The 25,580-nt window shown below is 34.0% G+C and overlaps 2 protein-coding genes and 1 long non-coding RNA gene across 3 annotated transcripts in view; 2 read left to right on the top strand and 1 right to left on the bottom strand.

Annotated features, from left to right (window-relative positions):
- LOC108666981 (pinin) overlaps positions 1-5,276 on the bottom strand; it is a gene marked incomplete at its 3' end in the record, with an annotated part of 43,329 nt that extends 38,053 nt beyond the window's left edge. Inside the window, 1 exon segment of the mRNA XM_047881365.1 lies at positions 4,991-5,276.
- Positions 5,277-11,087: 5,811 nt separating this feature from the next.
- LOC108666978 lies at positions 11,088-13,973 on the top strand. Its single transcript, XM_047881366.1, has 5 exons — positions 11,088-11,227; positions 11,982-12,816; positions 13,422-13,438; positions 13,608-13,710; positions 13,954-13,973. Exons 1-5 carry the CDS (start codon positions 11,144-11,146, stop codon positions 13,971-13,973), a joined length of 1,059 nt encoding a protein of 352 aa, XP_047737322.1. The 5' UTR covers positions 11,088-11,143.
- Positions 13,974-14,117: 144 nt separating this feature from the next.
- LOC108666982 lies at positions 14,118-16,810 on the top strand. Its single transcript, XR_001930532.2, has 3 exons — positions 14,118-14,178; positions 14,557-14,678; positions 16,631-16,810. It is a non-coding gene; the product is annotated as an uncharacterized LOC108666982 (long non-coding RNA).
- The last annotated feature ends 8,770 nt before the right edge of the window (positions 16,811-25,580 follow it).

Genomic DNA, 25,580 nt, shown 5'->3' with positions numbered 1-25,580 from the left:
GAAGCTTCAACCTTTGTAATACATTTTCCTAAAATCCGTGATAATATAAAATCACAATCTCTACCGACACCGATTCTAATCACACCGTTAATTAGGACCATCACGGGTAACTAACATAGTTTTTTTCAGTAATGCATACACTGCATTGCTGCTGTGCAGTGCCAAACTTTAGCGCTGTTGGCCACGGGTAACTAACATAGTTTTTTTTTCTTCATCACGGGTAACTAACATAGTATTTTTTCTTCATCACGGGTAACTAACATAGTTTTTTTTCTTCATCACGGGTAACTAACATAGTTTTTTTTCTTCATCACGGGTAACTAACATAGTTTTTTTTTCAGTAATGCATGTACTGCATTGCTGCTGTGCAGTGCCAAAATTTAGCGCTGTTGTTGGCCACAGTTTCACTGTATGAGCACAAAGCTCGCGTGCACTGCCAACTTGCGTTTAATTGTGAACCTTACAATAAAAATACGTCGGAATAACAGTTAAAATCTTCTATTTGTTCAAAACTAACTTCAATAACGGATAATAATTGAATAAAAAGGTATAATATTTAAAAGGTATAATATAAAAGGTATCTACCATAAAGCTATGTACACTATAAAGCAAACACTAGTTCATTTATAACAGTGAATATATAGAATAACGCAGGAATAACAGTGAAAATATTCTATTTGTTCAAAACTAACTTAAAAATACTGATAATAATTGAATAAAAAGGTATAATATTAAAAAGGTAAAATATAATAGGTATCTACCATAAAGCTACACTAAAGTAAACACTAGTTCATTTATAACAGTGAATATATAGAATAACTCAGGAATAACAGTGAAAATATTCTATTTATTCAAAACTAACTTAAATAACGGGTAATAATTGAATAAAAAGGTATAATATGGCCGCAAAGCTACACTAAAGTAAACACTATTTCATTTATAACAGTAAATATACTGAGTAAAAAAATTAACTCAGGAATAACAGTTAAAATCTTCTATTTATTAATAACTAACTTAAATAACGGATAATAATTGAATAAAAAGGTATAATATGGCCGCAAAGCTACAATAAAGTAAATACTAGTTCATTTATAACAGTGAATATATAGAATAACTCAGGAATAAGAGTGAAATTGTTCTATTTGTTCAAAACTAACTTAAATAACAGATAATAATTGAATAAAAAGGTATAATATTAAAAAGGTATAAGATAAAAGGTATCTACCATAAAGCTACACTAAAGTAAATACTAGTTCATTTATAACAGTGAATATATTGAATAACTCAGGAATAAGAGTGAAATTGTTCTATTTGTTCAAAACTAACTTAAATAACAGATAATAATTGAATAAAAAGGTATAATATGGCCGCAAAGCTACACTAAAGTAAACACTAGTTCATTTATAACAGTGAATATATTGAGTAACTCAGGAATGGCAGTACAAATGTTTTATTTGTTTAAAACTAATAGTTGAATAACGGATAATAATTGAGTAATGAGGTATAATAGCTGCAAAATTACACTAATGTAAACAGTTTGTTTATATATGTATAGTCTGCTTGTATGTGTTCAAAACTAACAATTCATATGTACTTCTGAGCGTGCAAATACCCATTTATTTGAAATCGGTATTAAAAATATAAAAGATGTATTCAATGATTAAAGCAATAATAGAGTTTCGAGATATTTACAAGATATGAAATTTGAGCTTTTGATTTTATTGTGCATCATAACAAAGCAAAGTTTAATTTGAGAGATTAATGCGAGCATTAAAGTTTTATTTAATGTCCTTTTGAAACTAAGCTTATTGGGGGAGGGGAGACTGAAATAGGCTTTCTTTAATTTTTTACTTCATCTCAAATCAATCATGATAAAAATGAGATTATTGTTTGTTTAAATTCAATCACCAATAAAAGAATAAAGTAATAATGAAATCTCAGGGATTAAATGTCCCTAACAGTTGTCTGGATTTTGTGCCAATAAAATCATTATTTAACTGAAGTTGTAATTTCCTGTAGTAATTTTTATAATTTTCCTGTAGTAATTATAAGTAATTTATAACTTATGTAAAAATTAAATTGAAAAATTAGGTACATGGACTAAATATCCTATATACTTGAAGCAGTAATTGTCCTAAATCGAAATTATCCAGTTAATTATGAATAATTTAAAATTTTATGCAAAAATTTAATTGAAAAACTAGGTACATGGAGTAAATATCCTATATACTTGAAGCAGTCAGTAATTGTCCTAAATCGAAATAATCCAGTTAATTAAGAATAATTAGGGCCAAATGCTTTCAATTACACGTTAATTGAAATTAGTGGTTTTTCTGTAACTTGACGCTGGCAGTGACACCGAGTGAAGCTAGTGCCAAGCTAGCGACCAGCCCCTTGTGCTCCCCCTAGTCTAATGTTGCTAGACGGGGGCGACTAGCATTGCTAGGTTAATTTGTATTACTGTGTTAAATAGGTTATAACTTGCTGTATTAATTAGGTTATACCTTGCTGTGTTAAATAGGTTAAGCTTTGCTGTGTTAAATAGATTATACCTTGTTGTGTTATACAGTTTCTCCCTTGCTGTGTTGAATAAGTTATATATACTTTGCTGTGTTACACAATATTATGCTTTTCTGTGTTGGATAGATCATACCGTGTTGTGTTGTACAGTTTCTACCTTGCTGTGTTGAATAGGTTATAAATACTTTGCTGTGTTACACAATATTAAGCTTTTCTGTGTTGGATAGATTATACCTTGTTGTGTTGTACAGTTTCTCCCTTGCTATGTTAAATAGGTTATATAGTTTCTCCCTTGCTGTGTTAAATAGGTTATATATACTTTGCTGTGTTACACAATATTAAGCTTTTCTGTGTTGGATAGATTATACCTTGTTGTGTTGTACAGGTTCTACCTTGCTGTGTTAATTAGGTTATACCTTGCTGTGTTAATTAGGTTATACCTTGCTGTGTTACATAGGTTATACCTATATACTGTGCTGTGTTAAACAGTATATTAAGCTTTGCTATGTGTTGAATAAATTATACTTTGTAGTCTTGTACAGTTGTACAGGTTCTACCTTGATGTGTTAAATAGGTTAAGTTTTGCTGTGTTAAATAGGTTCAGCTTTGCTGTGTTACACAGGTTAAGCTTTGCTGTGTTAAATAGGTTCAGCTTTGCTGTGTTAAATAGGTTAAGCTTTGTTGTGTTATAAAGGTTAAGCTTTGCTGTGTTACACAGGTTAATCAGCATTGCGAGGTTATAGAGCAATGTTCATCGATCCATGAACTTCTAAGTTGACGAAATTCGATCAAGTTAATTAAGAATATTACAGAGCGAGAGGTGCTAGTTCGAACATTACTCTTAATGAGACTTAACTTTTGAATTAAAGAAATTTGCTCAAGTTAATCAAGAATATTACAGTGCAAGAGGTGCTAGGTTCGAACATTACTCTTTATGAGACTTAACTTTTGAATTGAAGAAATTTGCTCAAGTGAATTAAGAATATTACATTGCGAGAGGTGCTAGGTGCACATTACTCTTAATGAGACTTAACTTTTGAATTAAAGAACTTTACTTAATTCTTAAGACTGTGCCCTCACATCCCGGTGCTAGTGAGGCTATGTGAGTGCCTTTTTAATTAAAGAAATTTGCTCAATTCTTAAAAATGTGCCCTCACATCCCAGTGCTAGTGAGGGCATGTGAGTGCTGCCTTACATATGAGGGCCTCATACGTATGTGAGGGTAGCTTGCGTTGTTTACAGCAAAGAAAGGCCATTGTTTACTGAGGGAAACTGAGGCATGGCACAGGAAGATGACTGCGCGAATAGAGTGATTCAATATTAGTAATTATTAAGTGATAATAATAATAAAAAATTGGTAATAGCTACCTTATTAATAGTAATAGCAGTTTGAAATCAAAACTGTAAACTGTAACTTAGATTTTAAAATCAACGTAAAACTTTAATCATTTAAATGTGCGATGGAATGAATCATACTAGATTGATGACTGATAGCGCGATGGAAATGGGCTACGGAGTAAAATTATGAATAACCTTACACAAAATAAAAAAAGATGAGCGAAGTACATTAGAAATATCAACATATTGATTACAAATAGCAATTACAAATAGTAATTACTAATTGTCATTACAAATAGCCATTACAAATAGTCAGTACTAATTGTCATTACAAATAGCCATTACAAATAGTCATTAGTAATTGTCATCACAAATAGCCATTACAAATAGCCATTACAAATAGTAATTACTAATTGTCATAACAAATAGTCATTACAAATAGCCATTACAAATAGCCATTACAAATAGTCAGTACTAATTGTCATTACAAATAGCCATTTCAAATAGTCATTAAAAATTGTCATTACAAATAGCCTTTACAAATAGCCATCACCAATAGCCATTACAAGTACCTATGGAAGTTTCTAGTTCGTTCAACTATGCCGTATATGACATAAAAGTAACTTCATATGTAAATTACGCAGTTATTTATGTGCATACATTTTAGATTCAGTTATTTTGTGCATTTTAATAGTTACAAAATAGTTAAAAATCAATCAATAAAAACACTAATAAAAATGCTCAAAATGACTTGCAAAATGTGAATGTAAATGTTAAATAATACACGACGGAAAACGAATAAAAAAATATTTTCCAAACATCAAGGGAGATAAAGAGCATTAAATATGAGAAATTGTGTATAAAAAGTTTTTAAATGCAAATTGTATAGAATATCCATGCACAATTTAAATAAGACAAAATTACATTAAAATAATTACATTAAATTACATTCATTAATTCATTTAAGGGCAAAAGTATATTAAAAAAATAAATTAAAATGTATTAAACGCGCGACGCAACAGCCGGTTATTTCTGCCAGTGTGTCACTTACGGAAACTGAAACGTGTATAAAAAAATAAAAATTTAAATAATTTTCAAATCTTCGTACCACACGAAATTAGAAAAAACTTACCTTAACGCTGTGGTAATTTTGCGTATATAATTTCGTTTGGTAAATTCGTATAGGATTCTGCTTCAGATAATAAATAAGATATCGTTAGCGCAAGCGTCCCAAAATTGAATACGGTATCAACTAACGCTCAAATTTCTAGTTAAAGTGTCGTATATACGAAAGTCTTATTAAAAAGTTATAAATATTTTAAAGAATTTGCATATATTAACTGCAGCTTTCAAAATAAATGTTTTAAATAAATAAATTGTTCAGAAAATGAAGCGAGAAGCACCGCTACTGCACAGCTTCACAGACGAGGCGAGACTGCAACTAAATGGCAACCTGCCACGTACTGCACCACTACTGCACCACTACTGCACCACTACTGCACCACTACTGCACCACTACTGCACCGCTACTGCACCGCTACTGTATGGCAACCTGCCACGAACTGCACCACTACTGCACCACTACTGCACCGCTACTGCTCCGCTACTGCACCACTACTGCACCGCTACTGCTCCGCTACTGCACCGCTACTGCACCACTACTGCACCGCTACTGCACCACTATCCTATAAAATTTTAAGAAATATTGGGTTTTAATTTTATCAAATTTTTGTCTTAACTGAAACAAACCTTATGTTGGTAAACTCAAAAACTGACTAAAACTATCATGTTCACATTAGTGCATCCTTCTTCTTTATAATTGGAATTTTTAAATTTTGCTCCCATTTATTTTGATTTTTCTTTATGGAGTAGCTTATGCACATTTCTTTGATTTTATTATTTCTTAATACAAAATATCCAAATTACATGCATGAATTGTGTCATTTAACTTGAACTATATTTTAGTAGATACTTCTGACGCCCAAACATTGCTGTTCAAACAATCAATTGCTACCATCAATGGAAATACATACTGTTTTGAATTTCCAATTTCAAAAAGCCAAATTCTAATTTTTTCAAATTTCAACTTAAAAATAGCCAACTAAATAGGGAATCGAAATGATTTTTATTACTGAGCCTGTCAAGATGGCACATTTGATTACATAGTACCATTTTAAACAACTGTTAACAGAGTGTCACTGTAAACAACGGCTAACAGAGTGTCACTGTAAACAACTGCTAACAGAATGTCACTGTAAATAACTGTTAAAAGAGTGCCACTGCAAACAACTGCTAACAGAGTGCCACTGCAAACAACTGCCAGCAGAGTGTCGCTGTAAACAACGGTTAACAGAGTGTCACTGTAAACAACGGCTAACAGAGTGCCACTGTAAACAACTGCTAACAGAGTGTCACTGTAAACAACTGCTAACAAAGTGTCACTGTAAACAACTGCTAATCCGCTACTGCACCGCCACTGCACCATCACTGCACCATCACTACACCAGTGCGTGGTGCAATTTGACCCATACATTCTTTTGAGTGATGAAGAGACTCACGCACAAGTAAATGCTAATAAAGTCACCTATTTCAGCTAATTAGATATTGAAAAATTAGTCATAACATATATAAAAAAATTTAAGGATATTCCACGTCAACCGAAAAATCTTCCTTGAATTTGAATTGCTTTTTTTTCTAAACCTGTATTTCTGAGGTTATTAAAAGGAGAAAAATTCTGGGCATCATTCAAACTTAATTATTAAATAATTGAATTTTCTATCTGAACTTTGAGAAAAATCAACGTTTGAACGTTTATTTAAAGAGTGGATTCAGTAATACCCGTAATTTCAGTCGTCAACCAAGCACTGCCAATTTCAGTCGTCAACCAAGCTCTGCCAATTTCAGTCGTCAACCAAGCACTGCTAATTTCAGTCGTCAACCAAGCACTGCTAATTTCAGTCGTCAACCAAGCACTGCTAATTTCAGTCGTCAACCAAGCACTGCTAATTTCAGTCGTCAACCAAGCACTGCTAATTTCAGTCGTCAACCAAGCACTGCTAATTTCAGTCGTCAACCAAGCACTGCTAATTTCAGTCGTCAACCAAGCACTGCTAATTTCAGTCGTCAACCAAGCACTGCTAATTTCAGTCGTCAACCAAGCACTGCTAATTTCAGTCGTCAACCAAGCACTGCTAATTTCAGTCGTCAACCAAGCACTGCTAATTTCAGTCGTCAACCAAGCACTGCTAATTTCAGTCGTCAACCAAGCACTGCTAATTTCAGTCGTCAACCAAGCACTGCTAATTTCAGTCGTCAACCAAGCACTGCTAATTTCAGTCGTCAACCAAGCACTGCTAATTTCAGTCGTCAACCAAGCACTGCTAATTTCAGTCGTCAACCAAGCACTGCTAATTTCAGTCGTCAACCAAGCACTGCTAATTTCAGTCGTCAACCAAGCACTGCTAATTTCAGTCGTCAACCAAGCACTGCTAATTTCAGTCGTCAACCAAGCACTGCTAATTTCAGTCGTCAACCAAGCACTGCTAATTTCAGTCGTCAACCAAGCACTGCTAATTTCAGTCGTCAACCAAGCACTGCTAATTTCAGTCGTCAACCAAGCACTGCTAATTTCAGTCGTCAACCAAATACNCCTGTCTCTTATACACATCTAGATGTGTATAAGAGACTTGTAATAGGGTATAGTTATACTGAGCGGTATACGTGGACAATGACCTGAGGCGACCGGTGCGATCCTGTCGTCCACGAGGAACTGAAGGCTAAGATAAAAGATAACTTTTATCACATGTGTACGATAAATGCTCGTTGCCGTGCGTTATATTTCTTTTCTGCGTGCGTTTTACTTATTTTTAGACACCTGTTTATAATTCTCCATTGTAGGAGACAGCACAAGCAACATTATTGTGGAATATGATATACTATTTAAGTATCCTTAGTATTTGTTTGGGACATAGCACTAGGTAGTTAAAATATTGTCCAAAGTTACGAAGAATTTGATTAAATTGTAAATATGAAATATTTACTGCAGATTAACACGTGGGTTTCTGCTTTATTTATGTTAATGTTCAATTTTAGTGGCATTATTCTTGCCTGTTGTTGGTAAAGGTTCGGCAATCTCCCCGCACCTTCGTACGCATGCGCAGCTAATACGGACAAAATAGAACGCATGAAATTGTTTACCTGAGGTACCTATATTCAAAATGTTGAAAGACGTACGTAATTTTTATAGATGTATATTTTATTTGGTGACTCATAATAGTTTAATCGTTTAATTTGAGGAGACTTATGTGTCTGGTGAAGATATTTGCATGTAATTTGAAGAGATGTGTGCTAGCTATACGAAACAATTATATGCAATTTATCAAGATGCATGAAACTTGTGTGTATGGATGATGAGAATGTATTGATGATGAAAAGATGTATTTGCAATTTGATTCTTCATTGAACAAATTACAAAACGACGTATCATTGCTACCTCTGCTCTCTGCTTGCGCTGTGGGTGAGAAAGCGTGTCAAATTTGAACTGATTGTCAAAAAAAGCGTGTCAAATTTGAACTGATTATGGTGTCATGGAACCCAGCGCTTGTGGTGGACGGTAGCCCAAGCTGGTCAAGTAATTTTTTTCCTCAGCTTTTTGTCTTAAGGAACGATGTGTCATTTTTCTTCATCACGAAAACCTACGAGAAGTGATTTAATTCCAATTTTGAGACCTTTTTATTCGCTCTTTGCAATTTTTATTTAATAATTTTTGCTAAATGCATTAAAAAGGGATAAATTATTGATACATAGATGAATTTTAACCGAATTAACACATTGTAATTGAATTGTCCAGATAAATTAGTCGTTGGTTGAACGCAGTAGCCAGGATAATGGCCTCGGGCTCGCACCTGCGCAGTAACTTTAGAGTTAGTGGGCAACTTGCGCCCGTGGTGACAAGACGTGTGGTGTTTACGTTAAATTTTCTCATTACTTCTTTCAATTATGGAGTATTCCTAAGAAATATTTTATAATCTGAAGTAATATTTTGTACAATTTTGATGCTGAAAAACAGGTTTCCATAATTTGAAAGTGTTTAGCATAGAACTATAATGGATTGTAATAGGGTATAGTTATACTGAGCGGTATACGTGGACAATGACCTGAGGCGACCGGTGCGATCCTGTCGTCCACGAGGAACTGAAGGCTAAGATAAAAGATAACTTTTATCACATGTGTACGATAAATGCTCGTTGCCGTGCGTTATATTTATTTTCTACGTGTGCGTTTTACTAGTTTTTAGACACCTGCTTATAATTTTCCATTGTAGGAGAGTTAGGAGACAGCACAAGTAACATTATTGTGAAATATGATATTTATTTTACGTAGCTACAGTTGTCAAAATATTGTCAAACGTTTGGCAACAGTAAATAGTAAATAAAAAGTTTGGCAACAGTAAATATGAAATATTTACTGTAGATTTACACCTGTGTTTCTGCTTTATTTATTTTAATGTTCAATTTTAGTGGCGTAATTCGTACTGTTGTTGGTAAAGATTCGGCTATCTCCCCATACGGTCGTACGCATGCGCAGTTAATACGGGTGAAAATGGAACCCATGAAAATGTTTACCTGAGACATTGAAAACGTTAAAGGACGTACTTTATTTGTATAAATTGTATATTTAATATGGTAACTAATGCGTTTAATTTGAGGAGACGTTTGTGTATAGTAAAGATATGTGCAATTGTGCATGTTCTATAAAAATTGTACGTAATTTGTTAAGATGTATGAAACTTGTGTGTCTAATTCGAGTACAAATGTATGGACGAAGAGAAGATTTATAAGCAGTTTGATTTTGCATCAAACAAACTTAAAAACGACGTGTCATTGCTACGTCCGCTCTCTGCTCGAGATGTGAACAAGAAAGTGTGACAATATTTGAACAATACGATCCATTCATTTTGACAGTGAATTTTCAGAATTGGCCTTGAGTATACCGAACCTATAGAGTGCAGTGGAGGCCTATATTGACATAGGCTGACTAACATTTACTAGTAATGATTTAAAAATGGCTTACTTATAGGACTTAATGGCTGGTGTCGAAGAAATTATTTGGGTTGGTGGTGGAGTGTGGTGGTGGTGGAGTGTGGTGGTGGTGAGGTGTGGTGGTGGTGGAGTGTGGTGGTGGTGGAGTGTGACTGTTGGTGGAGTGTGGTGGTGGTGAGTAGGATGGTTGTGTGGTGGTGGTGATGGTTGATAGTGAATACAATGAAGGGAGCGGAGGCATTTCCTGTGTACTTACACGAGCCTGAGTGAGCCTTCTAGACGACTTATCGCGTTAAAACATGCAATGCATAACTGAATAAGCGCGCTAATACATAAAATTATATTTCTATACAGCACCCATACTTCTCAGCTCTATATATGACCTGACTTGTATTCTTAACCTGTTCATATATAACCGTTGCTTAACCTGTTCATATCTAACAGTTGCTTAACCTGTTCATATCTAACCGTTGCTTAACCTGTTCATATCTAACAGTTGNTTATATATTTAGTAATTCAACTAATGGTTGATGTTTAGTGTCTTAATGTATAATAATTTGACTATTCTAATTTCACTATTGATCTATTATTGCAACACATATTATTTGCAATATTTTAATTATAACTTTTGAAGATGTAATTACAATACCTTTTCTGATTACGTTAGAAGGTAATCATATCTCTGCTTTATAGTTCTTCTTCATTAATTATTGTTAATTTTCCGGGGATAAGTTAGTCATTATTTCTTCAAAACTTTTAATTACCTTCCACGCTAAACTGAGCGAAGGTAACAAATTGATAATTTATGTCTCCACGTAACTTTAATTTTTTTGTGTATAACTAACTTACAACAATAATTTAAATTGGAAACTTAAGAATGTGACATATGCTTGAGAATGTTCTACAATTGTATGATGGTGAACATGTATATACTCCGTGCACATACTCCACACAAATACTCCATACACTTATACTACATACACTTATACTCCACACACTTATACTCCATACACCTACTCCATACACATACTCCACACACCTATACTCCATACACCTACTCCATACACATATACTCCATACACTTATACTTCATACACATGTACTCCACACACTTATACTCCACACACTTATACTCCATACACTTATACTCCACACACATATACCTGTCTCTTATACACATCTAGTGAAGGTTTCTTTACAATTGATTACTTTGAGGAGAGAGAGATCTGTGAAGAAGCCGTATCATGGATACCAGTGATGATATCATGGATACCGGTTCCAAAATGTCGGAAAATGAACCTCCGCACCAGGAATCCGGTCATCAAAAGGTTAGTATTATTGATCATATTGTAATATATCATTGTAATATATATAATTATTATAAGATATATGATAATATATTATTTTAATATATAAAATAATATAATAATATTATGAACGGTTTACGTTTAAATTTAATTTAGGGCTCTGTGTATTTTTTGTCAAAATTTGGACATTTCTACTTAAGATTAAATTTAGAAATAAACGTAACAAATGACGAACGGTTTTAGGTTTAAAGTAAATGTTTTTAAGAATAATTTGAATATTTCGAAGATTAAAATACCATTTTATCGGGATAGTTAATTGTGAACATGTATCCTATTAAAGAGCGAGTTTTTTCTTTCATATTTTTTATTGTTGTTTATTTTTTCATGTTAAGCTATCTATAGCGATTATATTATAAAATTTACGAATACGGTAAGAACTTTCGTTTAAGACTTATACGCCGGTGCTCTGGTCACACCATTGAAGATTCCAATTCTTTTTAAAATGATTTTAAAATGAAGAAAAATACTACATCCGTGCAAAAAGTTCAATATTTTTATATGGTTATTATATGTAACATATTAATCTTAATACCTATTAATTTTTTGGGAATAGTGAGTTATATGGTAATTTCATTTAATGTACCGTATTAATAAAGATATCCGCTATATATGTAGGTTAAATTATATAGTAATTGTATCTAATATATCAACCAAAATATCCGTTATACATGTATATATTCTCAATTAATCAAATTTTCTAATTGTGTCCGTCCAGCGGCGAGGACTCACGCTGGACAGTCTGGACAGACTCAGTCCCTCCCTAGTGACGCTAGAGTCACTAGTGTCACAGTGGCCTCCCAACACCTACGACTCAGGGTACGGTCCTAGTCCTTTGTCCAACGAGGTTAGATTCTCCTACTCCCGAGAGGACTGTGAAGGAACCTCGGACGAGGATTCTTCCAACGAAACACGTCGGCATGACGTGATTGACGAAGGAAATTTAGGTAGTTCGGGTGAAAGGGATTCTTCAACACCAAAAGCCGGTTCCTTAATTGGAAATATTCGCGAGAAACTTTTCCGAGCGAATACTCCACCCATCAAGATCCCGGTACCCAAATCCCCGTTTGCCGGTTCTCAGGCAACTGGTATCACTAATTATTATCCAGAAACTATCAGTCAGGCAGAGTTATGGCAGAACGTAAACGTTTTACCTGAAGATGATACGAAATCCCCGACATTTTCGCGTGCGTTTTACCGTTCCCGCACATTCTCATGCCCGGAATCTTCTCGTCCGACACCGCGTCGACCTCCAATTCCAGTTTTTCCATCAATCCAGTCACCTGTCACACCAGAATCCTTTGACCGACAATATTTATTTCACCGACCTCTGCCAGCAGCACCAGACGGTCTACCGAAAGCCTATACAGACCCTAGCCCCGGTAAAGTTCAATCTCTTGTCCCTGATGAAATTGAGAGAAATCGACCTCAGTGTCAACTGGACGATGGAAATGAAAATTTTTCATGGCGCCAGGAGAAATTTCGAGCGATGGCAACTATGGATTCAACTCGCAGGCCACATGACAGAATTCATCATCACTTGAATCTCGGCAGTGAGTATACCTTTAGTTTTAACTGTGTCGTAGAGATTTTTCTGTGCGTGTAATATGCGAATTATTAATAATGCAATATCGGTTGTATATAATCCAAGAACGAGCAAACAACAAGTGACTTCAGATTTTTAATTTTCAATTCTTGTATAGTCGCTCTTATTTCATTTACTTTCTTGGTTCTGATGTAATAAAACTAATAATACAAAAATGCTTTCAAATTGCACGAAATTATTGCAAAATTATATTGAAAGTCAAAAATTCTATTAGCTGTGAATATTTTTAATAATATCTGCACATGAGCTTCATCTACCTTATATATTAATCCACTAATATTTAGAAGCGAAATTATCTACCACAAAAATTGTACTTGAGACATATGGAAAAAGAGTTCATTTACCAAAGACACTAGACCATAAATTTCTGAAAACAACACATCTACCAAAAACCTCTATAAATACCATTTATCTTCTATGAAGCAGTGGTATGCTTCAAATAGATAGAAAAAACAACGTTATTTCGCTAATAAGCTTCACGTATAATATGTATACGTGTATTATGTATTAATAATTAATATGTATTAACGTCCTTCCACATATAATTGACAGCCCAAACCCCGTCAGCCGTAATATGTATACGTGTATTATGTAATATTTATTAATAATTAATATGTATTAACGTCTGTCCATATAATTGACAGCCCAAACCCCGTGAGCCGTAATATGTATACGTGTATTATGTAATATTTATTAATAATTAATATGTATTAACGTCCTTCCATATATTATTGACAGCCCAAACCCCGTCATGGCAACCAACCCTTGTTGACACCTCCTGTCAACATCAGACCTGCCGGGTCCAAAGATGCCATTGTTGACCTGTCCGATGATGGACCGGGTGAGATGACGCACCTTCTGATGATTATCATTACATTGTATATTTATTGGGAATTCAAGTTTTTAAACCTAATTAGGACTATGGTTCTTGAATTATATGCTTTGAGTACTTGGTATGTGTACTGTATGACTTAAATGATATGTCTTGAATACTTTAGATGTGTACTGTAATGCTTGAATGATATGCCTTGAATACTTTAGATGTGTACTGTAATGTTTGAATAATATGCCTTGAATACTTTAGATGTGTACTGTATGGCTTGAATGATATGCCTTGAATACTTGAGATGACGTTTACTGTGTGACTTGAATGATACGCCTTGAATACTTTAGATGTGTACTGTAATGTTTGAATAATATGCCTTTAATACTTTAGATGTGTACTGTAATGTTTGAATGATATGTCCTGTCAACATCAGACCTGCCGGGTCCAAAGATGCCATTGTTGACCTGTCCGATGATGGACCGGGTGAGATCGCGTGCATTATGATCATTATCATTACATTTTAATATTTATTGGGAATTGAAGTTTCTAAACCTAATTAGGACTATGATTCTTGAATGATATGCCTTGAATACTTAGCATGACGTGTATTGTAATGCTTGAATGATATGTCTTGAATACTTTAGATGTGTACTGTAATGCGTGAATGTTTTGCCTTTAATACTCGAATACTGACCATACTGATCGCGAAAGGCTGGTTTTAACATTTTATTTACGTTAAAATGCTTGGAAACAAAATGTATCTATATAGCTTTGTTACATCCAGTAACGGGTTATGCCTAACATTATTTATGTTTATCATTACTCAAGATACACTGACTTTTATTTAAAAAAAAAAAACAGGTCATCGTCGGCGGGTCTTGGTTCTCTCACTGCCAGACGTCGTGATCGAGAGCTCCCCAAGCTATCGTACCAGAGTACAGGGAGACGCTGCCGAACCTGGAGCTATGGCGCACAGCCGGCAGGTCAGTGTGATATTTTTGCATTTTTGCGCCTGTTCATATCATTACTTCAGATTTTAATTTATATAATTAAATTACACACTTTGACACTATACCCACATATGAGTGAGAAAACACCAGTTCTCAATGCTTACTCAGCAAGGTGGCAAGGTTGTTAAAGTTCAGAGTAACAAATTGAAGCATTGAGTCGCGTGTTCGAAACCCGCAATAAGCTATAAAAATTCTTCGATGTTCAGAATCCGCGACATGCCTAAGGGCCTAATCTTGTACGCTTACACCACTATTCTATTCTGCTTGGTAACCAGAGTTACTTCCATGTGCTGTACATACGAAGTACGCTATCGTGCGAGAAAATTAGTATCGAGCTTAACGTACGAATTCCCTACTGTACGTATAAACCTATTTAATAATTGTTTAATAATAAATTGCTATGATAATATTTCTTACAAACCATTTGCATTAGACTCACGCGGACACCAACCTTTCCTGATTTCCTTCAGGAAGAACTGTTATCTCTGGCAATTGATATTCAATTATTCATAAAATTGTATTTTTAATTAGGAATATTTATTTATTATTGGCGCCCATGTACTGCAATTATGTGGCAATAATCCAGTTCATTCTTCAGTCCCGTCATTGTTGCTTGACGTGGAGTTAACTTCTGTGTTTCAGTTTCACGTTGAATCTTTGCCCATACCGAGAGTTTATTGTTTAATACTGAAACTTAACAGAAGACTTTCATTCATCAATAGTTTTTTCCCTTTTGACGCTCTCTCTTTATCAGCTGTTACGGACCAACGTTTCCGTAACGGCTCTTCGTTACTTCATCAGCGGACCAACGTTTCGTTATACCCAAACAAAATTTGGGTAACTCCTAGTCTTCTGACCAGGGGTCGCTACACTCGGCTGAAAGTTATTCTGGGTCAGCTTAGCCACCCCATCGAAATCAGCTTCTGATTAGAATCTCCTTTCCGACTTCGTACTGTCCTGAAAGGGTGAAAAATGTATCCTGAGAGTGCGAAAAGTGTGTCCTGAAAGTGTGAAAAGTGTGTCCTGAGAGTGCGAAAAGTGTGTCTTGAGAGTGTGAAAAGTATGTCCTGAGAGTGTGAAAAGTGTGTCCTGAAAGTGTGAAAAGTGTGTCGTGAACATGTGAAAAGTGTGTCTTGAACGTGTGAAAAATGTATCCTGAGAGTGGAAAAAGTGTGTCCTGAGAGTATGGCAAGTGTGTCCTGAGAGTTTGCAAAGTGTGTCCGGTAAGTGTGAAAAGTGTGTCCTGAAAGTGTGAAAAGTGTGTCGTGAACATGTGAAAAGTGTGTCTTGAACGTGTGAAAAGTGTGTCCTGAAAGTGTGAAAAGTGTGTCCTGAAAGTGTGAAAAGTGTGTCCTGAAAGTGTGAAAAGTGTGTCCTGAAAGTGTGAAAAGTGTGTCCTGGCAGTGTTAAAAGTGTATCCTGAAAGTGTGAAAAATGTGTCCTGGCAGTGTTAAAAGTGTATCCTGAGAGTGTGACAAGAGGTGGCCGAGCCGAGTTAAATCGAACAAGCAACCTGCTTATAGTGGCCGCCATTAAATCGCGGTCGAAACGGACATGAGCGGCTGATTTACGTGCACCCCGAGTCCTGGGCGGCACCTGATGCGGAGTTGGGCCCACATTCCAATTTTGTTAGGGTACGACTCATTTTGTACCGCGAACAAAATACAATTACATAATAATAAAATTGCGATTTCCTTTTAAAATTGTGATTTATTATCTGGATAAATATTCGGACATGAGCGGCTGATTTACGTGCACCCCGAGTCCTGGGCGGCACCTGATGCGGAGTTGGGCCCACATTCCAATTTTGTTAGAGTACGACTCATTTTGTACCGCGAACAAAATCCAATTACATAATAATAAAATTGCGATTTCCTTTTAAAATTGTGATTTATTATCTGGATAAATATTTTCGTCATTTCCAGGGTTCCAGCTGCTCCCGGGACACACTGGGCCCGCTGGAGGGCGAGGCCTCACCCGTGATGCTAAGGGGCCCGGGCCGCTCTACGGGCCGGCCACGGGCGCTGTCGTGTGACGTCACTCTGGAGGAGACCGTGGGCCGGGCCCTGCGCCACATGGCGGACCATATGGAACGTGACAAACAAAAGGTGGGGGTTAGGGGTGCCTTGTGTCACATAGCGGCCATATGGAACGTGACAAACAAAAGGTGGGGGTTAGGGGTGCCCAGTGTCACATGGCGGACCATATGGAGCGGGACAAACAAAAGGTGGGGGTTAGGGGTGCCATGGGTCACATGGCGTACCATATGGAACGGGACAAACAAAAGGTGGGGTTAGGGGTGCCCTGTGCCACATGGCGGACCATATGGAACGTGATAAACAAAAGGTGGGGTTAGGGGTGCCCTGTGCCACANTTCAGCGCCCTTCACGCTGCGTTTGGTTGAAAAGGAGGTGAATGGTTCATGCATGTATTCATTTGAGGGCGGTGATGAATGTCTGGATGACGCTGAATATTTCCTTTGAAATATTCACGTCTTTGAATGAATTTTAGTTGAAATTTCCAATTTGGAAATTACTCAACCAAGACTGAAATTACAAAAAACGTGGCAAAATTGTCAAAACCACGTGGTTAAAAACTTGGAATTGATTGTGCATTGGTAATTAGTGTATTGCTGATTAGTGGATTGGTAATTAATGGATTGATGATTAGTGTATTGATGATTAGTGGATTGGTGATTAGTGTATTGATAATTAGTGGATTGGTAATTAGTGGATTGGTGATTAATGGATTGGTGATTAGTGGATTGGTAATTAGTGGATTGGCGATTAATGGATTGATGATTAGTGTATTGATGATTACCGATTAAACTTATTTGAGTGTTCAGTGTTCTTCTTCGTTGCTGTTGTGTTCTTGTTTCTGTTGCTGCTTTGAATTTAATTGCCTTTTTGAATTTCCAATTTTTTAATTTCACAATCCATAACAATTCTGTTGCTTGTTTTGGTGCAGAGTTGTCTTGTATTTTTATTTTTTAATCAGGTTGATTAATGAGCTTATATCGAATTTATACTTCTAAAAATCTTTAGAATTTTTTAAAGGCACAAGAAAGATTTATATACCTCATAAATCTTGGAAAATCAATACATTTTTATGTTTTCCAGACGCATTCGTTAACTAAAATTTTCCAAATGCGTTATGAAAAATTTAAGTTTTGAAAAGATATATTGCTTTCATGTTGACGGTTACGTATATAGTATAAAACCTTGACTTGAATACACTTTTGGAATATATAAATTCCATTGAAAAGGATATGTGCAACATGGATTAGATTCAAATTGTTCAAGGGTAAATTAAGGATATGAAAAAATCCATATAGGATGTATGGAATAGCTTGCTATGGATTTGGAATCCATCTATTTCATAAACATTTGTCTTTCAACATTTAACTGTAAAAATAAATTAATACATAATTAAGATATAATCCTTATTTCTTACTATTTTATTTAGTCGGTAACTTTAGTAGTTAGTCTGTTAGAATATCTACTTCGGGATATATTGGTTTATATATTTAGTAATTCAACTAATGGTTGATGTTTAGTGTCTTAATGTATAATAATTTGACTATTCTAATTTCACTATTGATCTATTATTGCAACACATATTATTTGCAATATTTTAATTATAACTTTTGAAGATTTAATTACAATACCTTTTCTGATTACGTTGGAAGGTAATCATATCTCTGCTTTATAGTTCTTCTTCATTAATTATTGTTAATTTTCCGGGGATAAGTTAGTCATTATTTCCTCAAAACTTTTAATTACTTTCCACGCTAAACTGAGCGGAAACAACAAATTGATCATTTATGTCTCCACGAAACTGTTATTTTTTGTGTATAACTAACTTTATTGGAACAAATTGATCGTTTTATGTCTCCACTAAACTGTTTTTTTGTGTATAACTAACTTTATTGGAAATTTATTCATTATACTTTGAAGGGTATCGCAATAGCATGATAATATAAAACGATAAAATGTGCCCGGAAATTTACAACAATAATTTAAACAGAAAACTTAAGAATGTGACATATGCTTGAGAATGTTCTACAATAATATGATGATGAACATGTATATACTCCGTGCACATACTCCACACACATACTCCATACACTTATACTCCATACACGTACTCCATACACTTATACTCCACACACTTATACTCCACACACTTATACTCCACACACTTATACTCCACACACTTCTACTCCACACATACTCCACACACTTATACTCCACACACTTCTACTCCACACATACTCCACACACTTATACTCCACACACTTATACTCCACACACTTCTACTCCACACATACTCCACACACTTATACTCCACACACTTCTACTCCACACATACTCCACACACTTATACTCCACACACTTATACTCCACACATACTCCACACACTTATACTCCACACACTTATACTCCACACATACTCCACACATGCAAAGGTTTCCGTGCTGCCGCTCACTCTGATCTCAGTAATGAATTAAGTGAATTATTGTACAGATGAATAGTAATTGATACGATTTTTTATGATAGAATAAAAGGTTTAAATTAGTACAGTTAATGGCTTATATTTGTACACTTTGTCTAAGGTTTTTCTTTGTCTATGGTTTTTGTCTAAGGTTTATATAAGTTCTAGCATTGCTCAGTAAGACAATCACGGCAGATCTCAGTTGAATAAAGGCTTTATACTTATAATATTTGTATGTTTAATAAAAAAATATTATAATGTTAATGAGCTGACTGCATTCCATGTGTCATACAGCTGCTGTGTATGATTCATGTATCATACGACTGTGTTATGTATTAATTATTCAGTTAAGTCTTCGAACTCGTTGGTATAAGCATTGTGCGCTTACAAAATTTTTCATACTTAGACTCATTTTGAGTTCAAATTTCTTATCAAAAAACATTTTTTCCGTCTTAACTACCCAAATCTCCTGTTAACCACACAATGGTGTATATTTTGCACTGAAATTCAGCGGACGTACGTGCATGAAACTGAACTATTCATTTGGTTTCATGTATTTTTTATTAAATGTTGGTGAGTTGCACACTGTTAAATAAATGTTAAATTAATTTAAAATTAAATGTTAGTCAGTTAACACATTTCTTGTGTTGAATTCGTTGAATATAAAGCCGTGTTTTTGTGTTGAATCCATGGAAGAGAAAGCTGTTTCAACTCCAAATCATTTTAGGCTACGTTCTATATACCAACTTTTCGTTTATTTTTTCTTCTGTCTTTTAAAATGACATTTTTTACAAATTTTATAATCTGCCTTTTGTTCCGACGCGGCGAGGTTTTCTACACAAATTAATTAAAACTTTGTTATGAAAAATTTGAAATTTGAATCATTTTAACGTTTTGATAATTTATTTATTGATTTCAACGTTTTGATAATTTTTCAAATTTTCGCATTGGTTTTTGTGTTCACTTTTAACGACTTAATAAATGCTTCTGGAGAAAGTGTGCAGTAATAAAGTTTAAATAAAACATGCCGCATTAATAAACATTTGAAATATTCGCTTCTCGGAGCAACTAAAAATGTATTCACATGCATAATCATTTAATTTAAGATCAAAATAATTGAAATTACTTAATAAATAACCTTATATATATTTTAGTACTTAATGAACCACATCTTTGGTTGGCCACTGAAAAAAGACAAGTGATTGTGAGTTGCGTGTTATGCTTACGAACTCTATAGTGATAAATGGTAGTTCTATTGTTTCCATATTTACAAGGTCTTTCGTATTGTAAGTGATAAATTGTAGTTCTATTGTTTTCATATTTACAAGGTCTTTCGAATTGTTAGTGATAAATAGTAGTTCTACTGTTTCCATATTTACAAGGGCTTTCGTATTGTAAGTGATAAATGGTAGTTCTATCATTTCAGAATTCACTATATTGTAGTTTCAGTGTTTAGTTCTTAAGTGTACTGTAGTTTCATCATTTCATTATTCAGTTTATGGCAGTTCTATCGTTTCATTATTCAGTATACTGTAGTTCCATTGTTTCAATATTCAGTATTTTGTAGTTAGATTGTTTCATTATTCAGTATACTGTAGTTCCATTGTTTCATTATTCAGTATACTGTAGTTCCATTGTTTCATTATTCAGTATATAGTAGTTCCATTGTTTACTTCTCGTTCTTTCTTGTATTGGCATAATAAACGTTCAAGAAAATTGTGTATCTCATTCACCGGAATAATTTCTACTTGCAGTTATCTTTGAATTTCAAACAAATTTTATTTCCTTTGCTTTCACTAAACTTGAATTTTTCGGTGCACTAGAAAGATCTTCAAATTAACACTTTCTTGATTTGCTTTTTAGAACGTGTAAATTTTAGATTCAAGTAAAACCTTATATTTGTACGTTTTTAATCTTTTTTACACTTGAAAATTCAAATTAATATCAAAGTTTGCGGGAATTTGGTCATGAGATTCAGGAACAAGGAAGGCNGCGGCAGTTTGGTCATGAGATTCAGGAACAAGGAAGGCGAGGAATTTTCAACCTTCTTTTCAGATCGAGGATTATTGTAGGCATATAAAATTCAAGATAAAATTCAAGATAAATTTTAAGATAAAATTCGAAATAAAATTCAAAATAAAATTCAAGATAAAATTCGAAATAAAACTCAAGATAAAATTCAAGATAAAATTTAAGATAAAATTCGAGATAAAATTCAAAATAAAATTCAAGATAAAATTCAAGATAAAATTTATGATAAAACTCGAGATTAAATTCAAGATAAAATCCAAGATAAAAATCGAGATAAAATTCAAGATAAAACCCAAGATAAAATTCAGGATACAATTTAAGATAAATATCAAGATAAAATTCAAAATAAAATTTAAGATAAAATTCAAGATAAAATGCAAGATAAAATTCACGAACTATTTTTTTAAGGAGAATCTATTGAACTTTTAATATGAAGAAGCAAGAGAACTAAGCAAAAACAATCAGCAATGGATATTTTCAAATAATATGAATTTTTTTAAAACATCAAAAGGTGATAGAGATTTTTTTAAGGTGGGTGCAAATGTTTTTTGGGCAATTGAAATACGAAAATTTCTCAGGATTATTTTAAACTATAATAGGCCTATTTCCTTAGGCCTTTCCTCCATTTATGCTGTGGAGAAATATGAAGATATTTTAATCGATCGATGGTACTGCATGGTGCTGCATGGTACTGCATGGTGCTGCATGGTACTGCATGGTACTGCATGGTGCTGCATGGTGCTGCATGGTTGACAGAGATCATGTTTTTAACAGGACAGAGATCAGGTTTTTAACAGGACAGAGATCAGGTTTTTAACAGGACAGAGATCATGTTTTTAACAGGACCTAGTTCAAGTTTTTTGACAGGACTGAATTCTGAAATCTCTAAACGTCTTCTGAAATCTCTAAACGTCAGGACTGAAATCTCTAAACGTCTCGTTATATACGTTTTTATCAACACATTAAATAAAATTTTTGAAATTTTGAATTCTTTTCCATTGAATTTATCGCAACGCAAGCATTCAAATTCACTGTTTCAAATTAAATTCAGTCCTATGGCAAATTTTTATAGTTAATTATATGAAAAGAAAGTAAATAAAACATTTGTAAAAAAATATACTCGCTTTATCAATCAAATTCTGTAAGTTTATGCAGATTGCGGATAGTTGTTCGTACCAAAAATATTTTATGACGTTTAGGATAAAGAATTATTCATTTAATTAACACAATTTAGTAAGAATTATAATTTAGATGACTTCAATGAAGGTTTTCTAAATAATCTTTAACTTTATTCGAATAATTGCCCTACCAGAAATATTTTATCATGATCAACATAAAACATTTATCACGTAATTGGCACAAATTAGTACGAACTTGTATTGAAATAGATATATGGTTAATCCCATAAATCATGATGAATAGCATTACCGGATACCTGTTAGTCTGTTGCGAGCTGAGCTATAACCTTTATGATTAATTTACTTTAAGTGCCGGAAATTCAATCCAAACTTTTAACTTTAGATAAAACGAGACAAAACTAATTTCGAAGAACATTTCTAATTCATGAAACTGAATAACTATAATACTTCATTACTTGAGTGAAATATTACGAAATCAAAGAATATTGTACACGAAACCTCTACTTTGTAGTTACAATCATCGATAATGGTCTACTACTCTAATAATAACGATTTATTGTTAAAGAAAAAAATTCACATTTTTCACGAGGCGTCTGCTTTATTGAGGCTCATTTTCACTGGAAATTAGAGACACTTCCTAGTAAACTGCGATGTCTTCAATCGTTAATATCGTGCCGGCATGAATCGTGTTTATCTTTAAAGTGCTGTTGATCGTTTATCGTTACCGCTGCAGCGCTGTAAACAACTTATTAATGTTCAAAAATACTGTATCATTAACATCTCACTATAAATATTTAGACCACGGCTTTGCACAGGAATCAGTTTTACATGCAAAAAATTTTCAATCATTGATCTTTTTCTTAATTTATTCATGCAGTGCTAAATTTTGAAAGCGAAAATAAAATTGAAATTTTAAAAATTTTTTGAAAATTTCCAAAAATTAAAATTGAAAAATTTCAAAGTAAGATTGAATTTTTTTTCGAACTGAAAGATGCAAATTACTTTACTCCCCCGCTCTCTCTACAAAGAAACATAAAAAAAAAGTTCTCATATGATACACCAAATATTTGAAAACTGCCACCAACATCTGCATTTTATGGATGTAAATTTGAAAAAAAAATTGTTTTTGTGGTTTTCCGTCGCCTACAAAATTGCTTGGAGATGGAATTGTCGGCGCGAGTGACGCCATGTTTGTTGACATGCGAGGTTCCCTTTGCGTGGGTGTGAAATGCTAGCAAAACTGCGGTGGTGCACTGAGAGAAATGGGTGGGTCTGGATGACCCACTTTGATGAGTCAACCGCGTCCGAAAATCGATGCACTTTTTTGATTCACTTGTCCCATTTGTGGGTCATACTGACCCATTAAATTTCAAGCATGACTCACTTGTGGCGTTAAATCACTGCATGGTGCTGCATGGTACTGCATGGTGCTGCATGGTGCTGCATGGTACTGCATGGTACTGCATGGTACTGCATGGTACTGCATGGTTCTCATGACATTTATGCTTATGGAAATTTTTTATGCATTGATTAACTTTATTATACATCAAAACATTTATGCACAAGGGCAATGGAAAAATCTCTTCGTTTTTGAATTCATCAAGACATTTTTTTAAATAGATCAAGTCATACATGAATATATCAAGAGAGTTTGTCAATTACAAAATGATTTTTTTCTCAAATATATCATTTTTAAATGCTTCAATAGAGTTTTTAAATACATTTGAGAATTTTTTGGTCGTCTTCCTCGACATTAAGTAATTGTCGTAGATGTCGTTTTAAATCGTGAATAAACGAAGTTATTGAACTTAACTTAATAAAAAATTAACTTCACATTTAAATAATTCTAATAATTATTAATAAATAAATAAACTTCTCATTTACATAGAGGCTTGTGGCCCGAAAAATTTCGATTTAGCGGATATTCCAGATTATTCTGAATATTCTCAGGATTTTTTTTCAAAAAAATGCAAAATTTTTTCGTTGATATAAAATCGATGCTTACCCTTTCGAAGAGTTGCAATTCGGGTAATAAAAAGTCTATTATCCGTTCCATTTTCTTATATGTATTATACTGCATGGTACTGCATGGTACTGCATGGTACTGCATGGTGCTGCATGGTGCTGCATGGTACTGCATATATCAGGACATTTATGCACATGGGCCTTAAAAATTTGTCTTCCTTTTTAAAGACATTAAGAGACTGTTCAATTCCAAAAGGAATTTTTTTCAAATATATAATTTTTAAATACTTTAACGGAGTTTTCAAATACATTTAGGCATTTTATCCTCGCTTTTCTTGGCATTTTCAGGCAATTGCATTGTGCTTCATCATTATGGAGCGTCCAGTCTCACTTTCGCATAAATAATTGACTAATGTGACATTTAAAATAGAAAGAATTTCTGTTAATTAAATTTCACTTTACCGTTCATGGACTTACATAGTGGCCAATGTCCCAAATAATTCCGGTTTAGCGATATTCCAGATAATCCTAAATATTTTCATCAAATTCTTTCTTCAGGTTTGGTGAAAATTTCTTCGTTTGATCTAAAATCGTTGCTTTCCCTTTTAAAGGCTGCAATTTGGAAAATAAAAAGTCTATTGTAAGTTCCATTTTCTTATATATAGTTTCTGCTAAATTTCCCCAGCAAGATGGCATGCGGCTTTACTTCTTCTAAGATGTCGTAAAGTTTGCTCGTAAAGAATATACAGAGATTAACGTAGGATCTTGTATTAAAGTTACATAATGACTCGGAAGTCGTTGATATAAGTAACATAATGAAAAATATTCTAGGTACAAGTCACATTATGACGCCGAAGTCATTGATATGAGTAACATTATGACACATATTCTAGGTACAAGTCACATTATGACGCTGAAGTCGTTGATATGAGTAACATTATGACACATATTCTAGGTACAAGTCACATTATGACGCTGAAGTCGTTGATATGAGTAACATAATGACACATATTCTAGGTACGAGTCACATTATGACGCTGAAGTCGTTGATATGAGTAACATAATGACACATATTCTAGGTACAAGTCACATTATGACGCTGAAGTCGTTGATATGAGTAATATTATGACACATTTTCTAGGTACAAGTCACATTATGACGCTGAAGTCGTTGACATGAGTAACATAATGACACATATTCTAGGTACAAGTCACATTAATTCAATTTTTTATGCTTACCAAGGTTA

The sequence above is a fragment of the Hyalella azteca genome, unplaced genomic scaffold (assembly GCF_000764305.2).
Source record: "Hyalella azteca isolate HAZT.00-mixed unplaced genomic scaffold, Hazt_2.0.2 contig7730, whole genome shotgun sequence".
In the NCBI taxonomy this organism is placed as follows: domain Eukaryota; kingdom Metazoa; phylum Arthropoda; class Malacostraca; order Amphipoda; family Hyalellidae; genus Hyalella; species Hyalella azteca.
The sequence above is the reverse complement of the archived record's forward strand: the minus strand, read 5'-3'. Positions and strand labels throughout refer to the sequence as shown.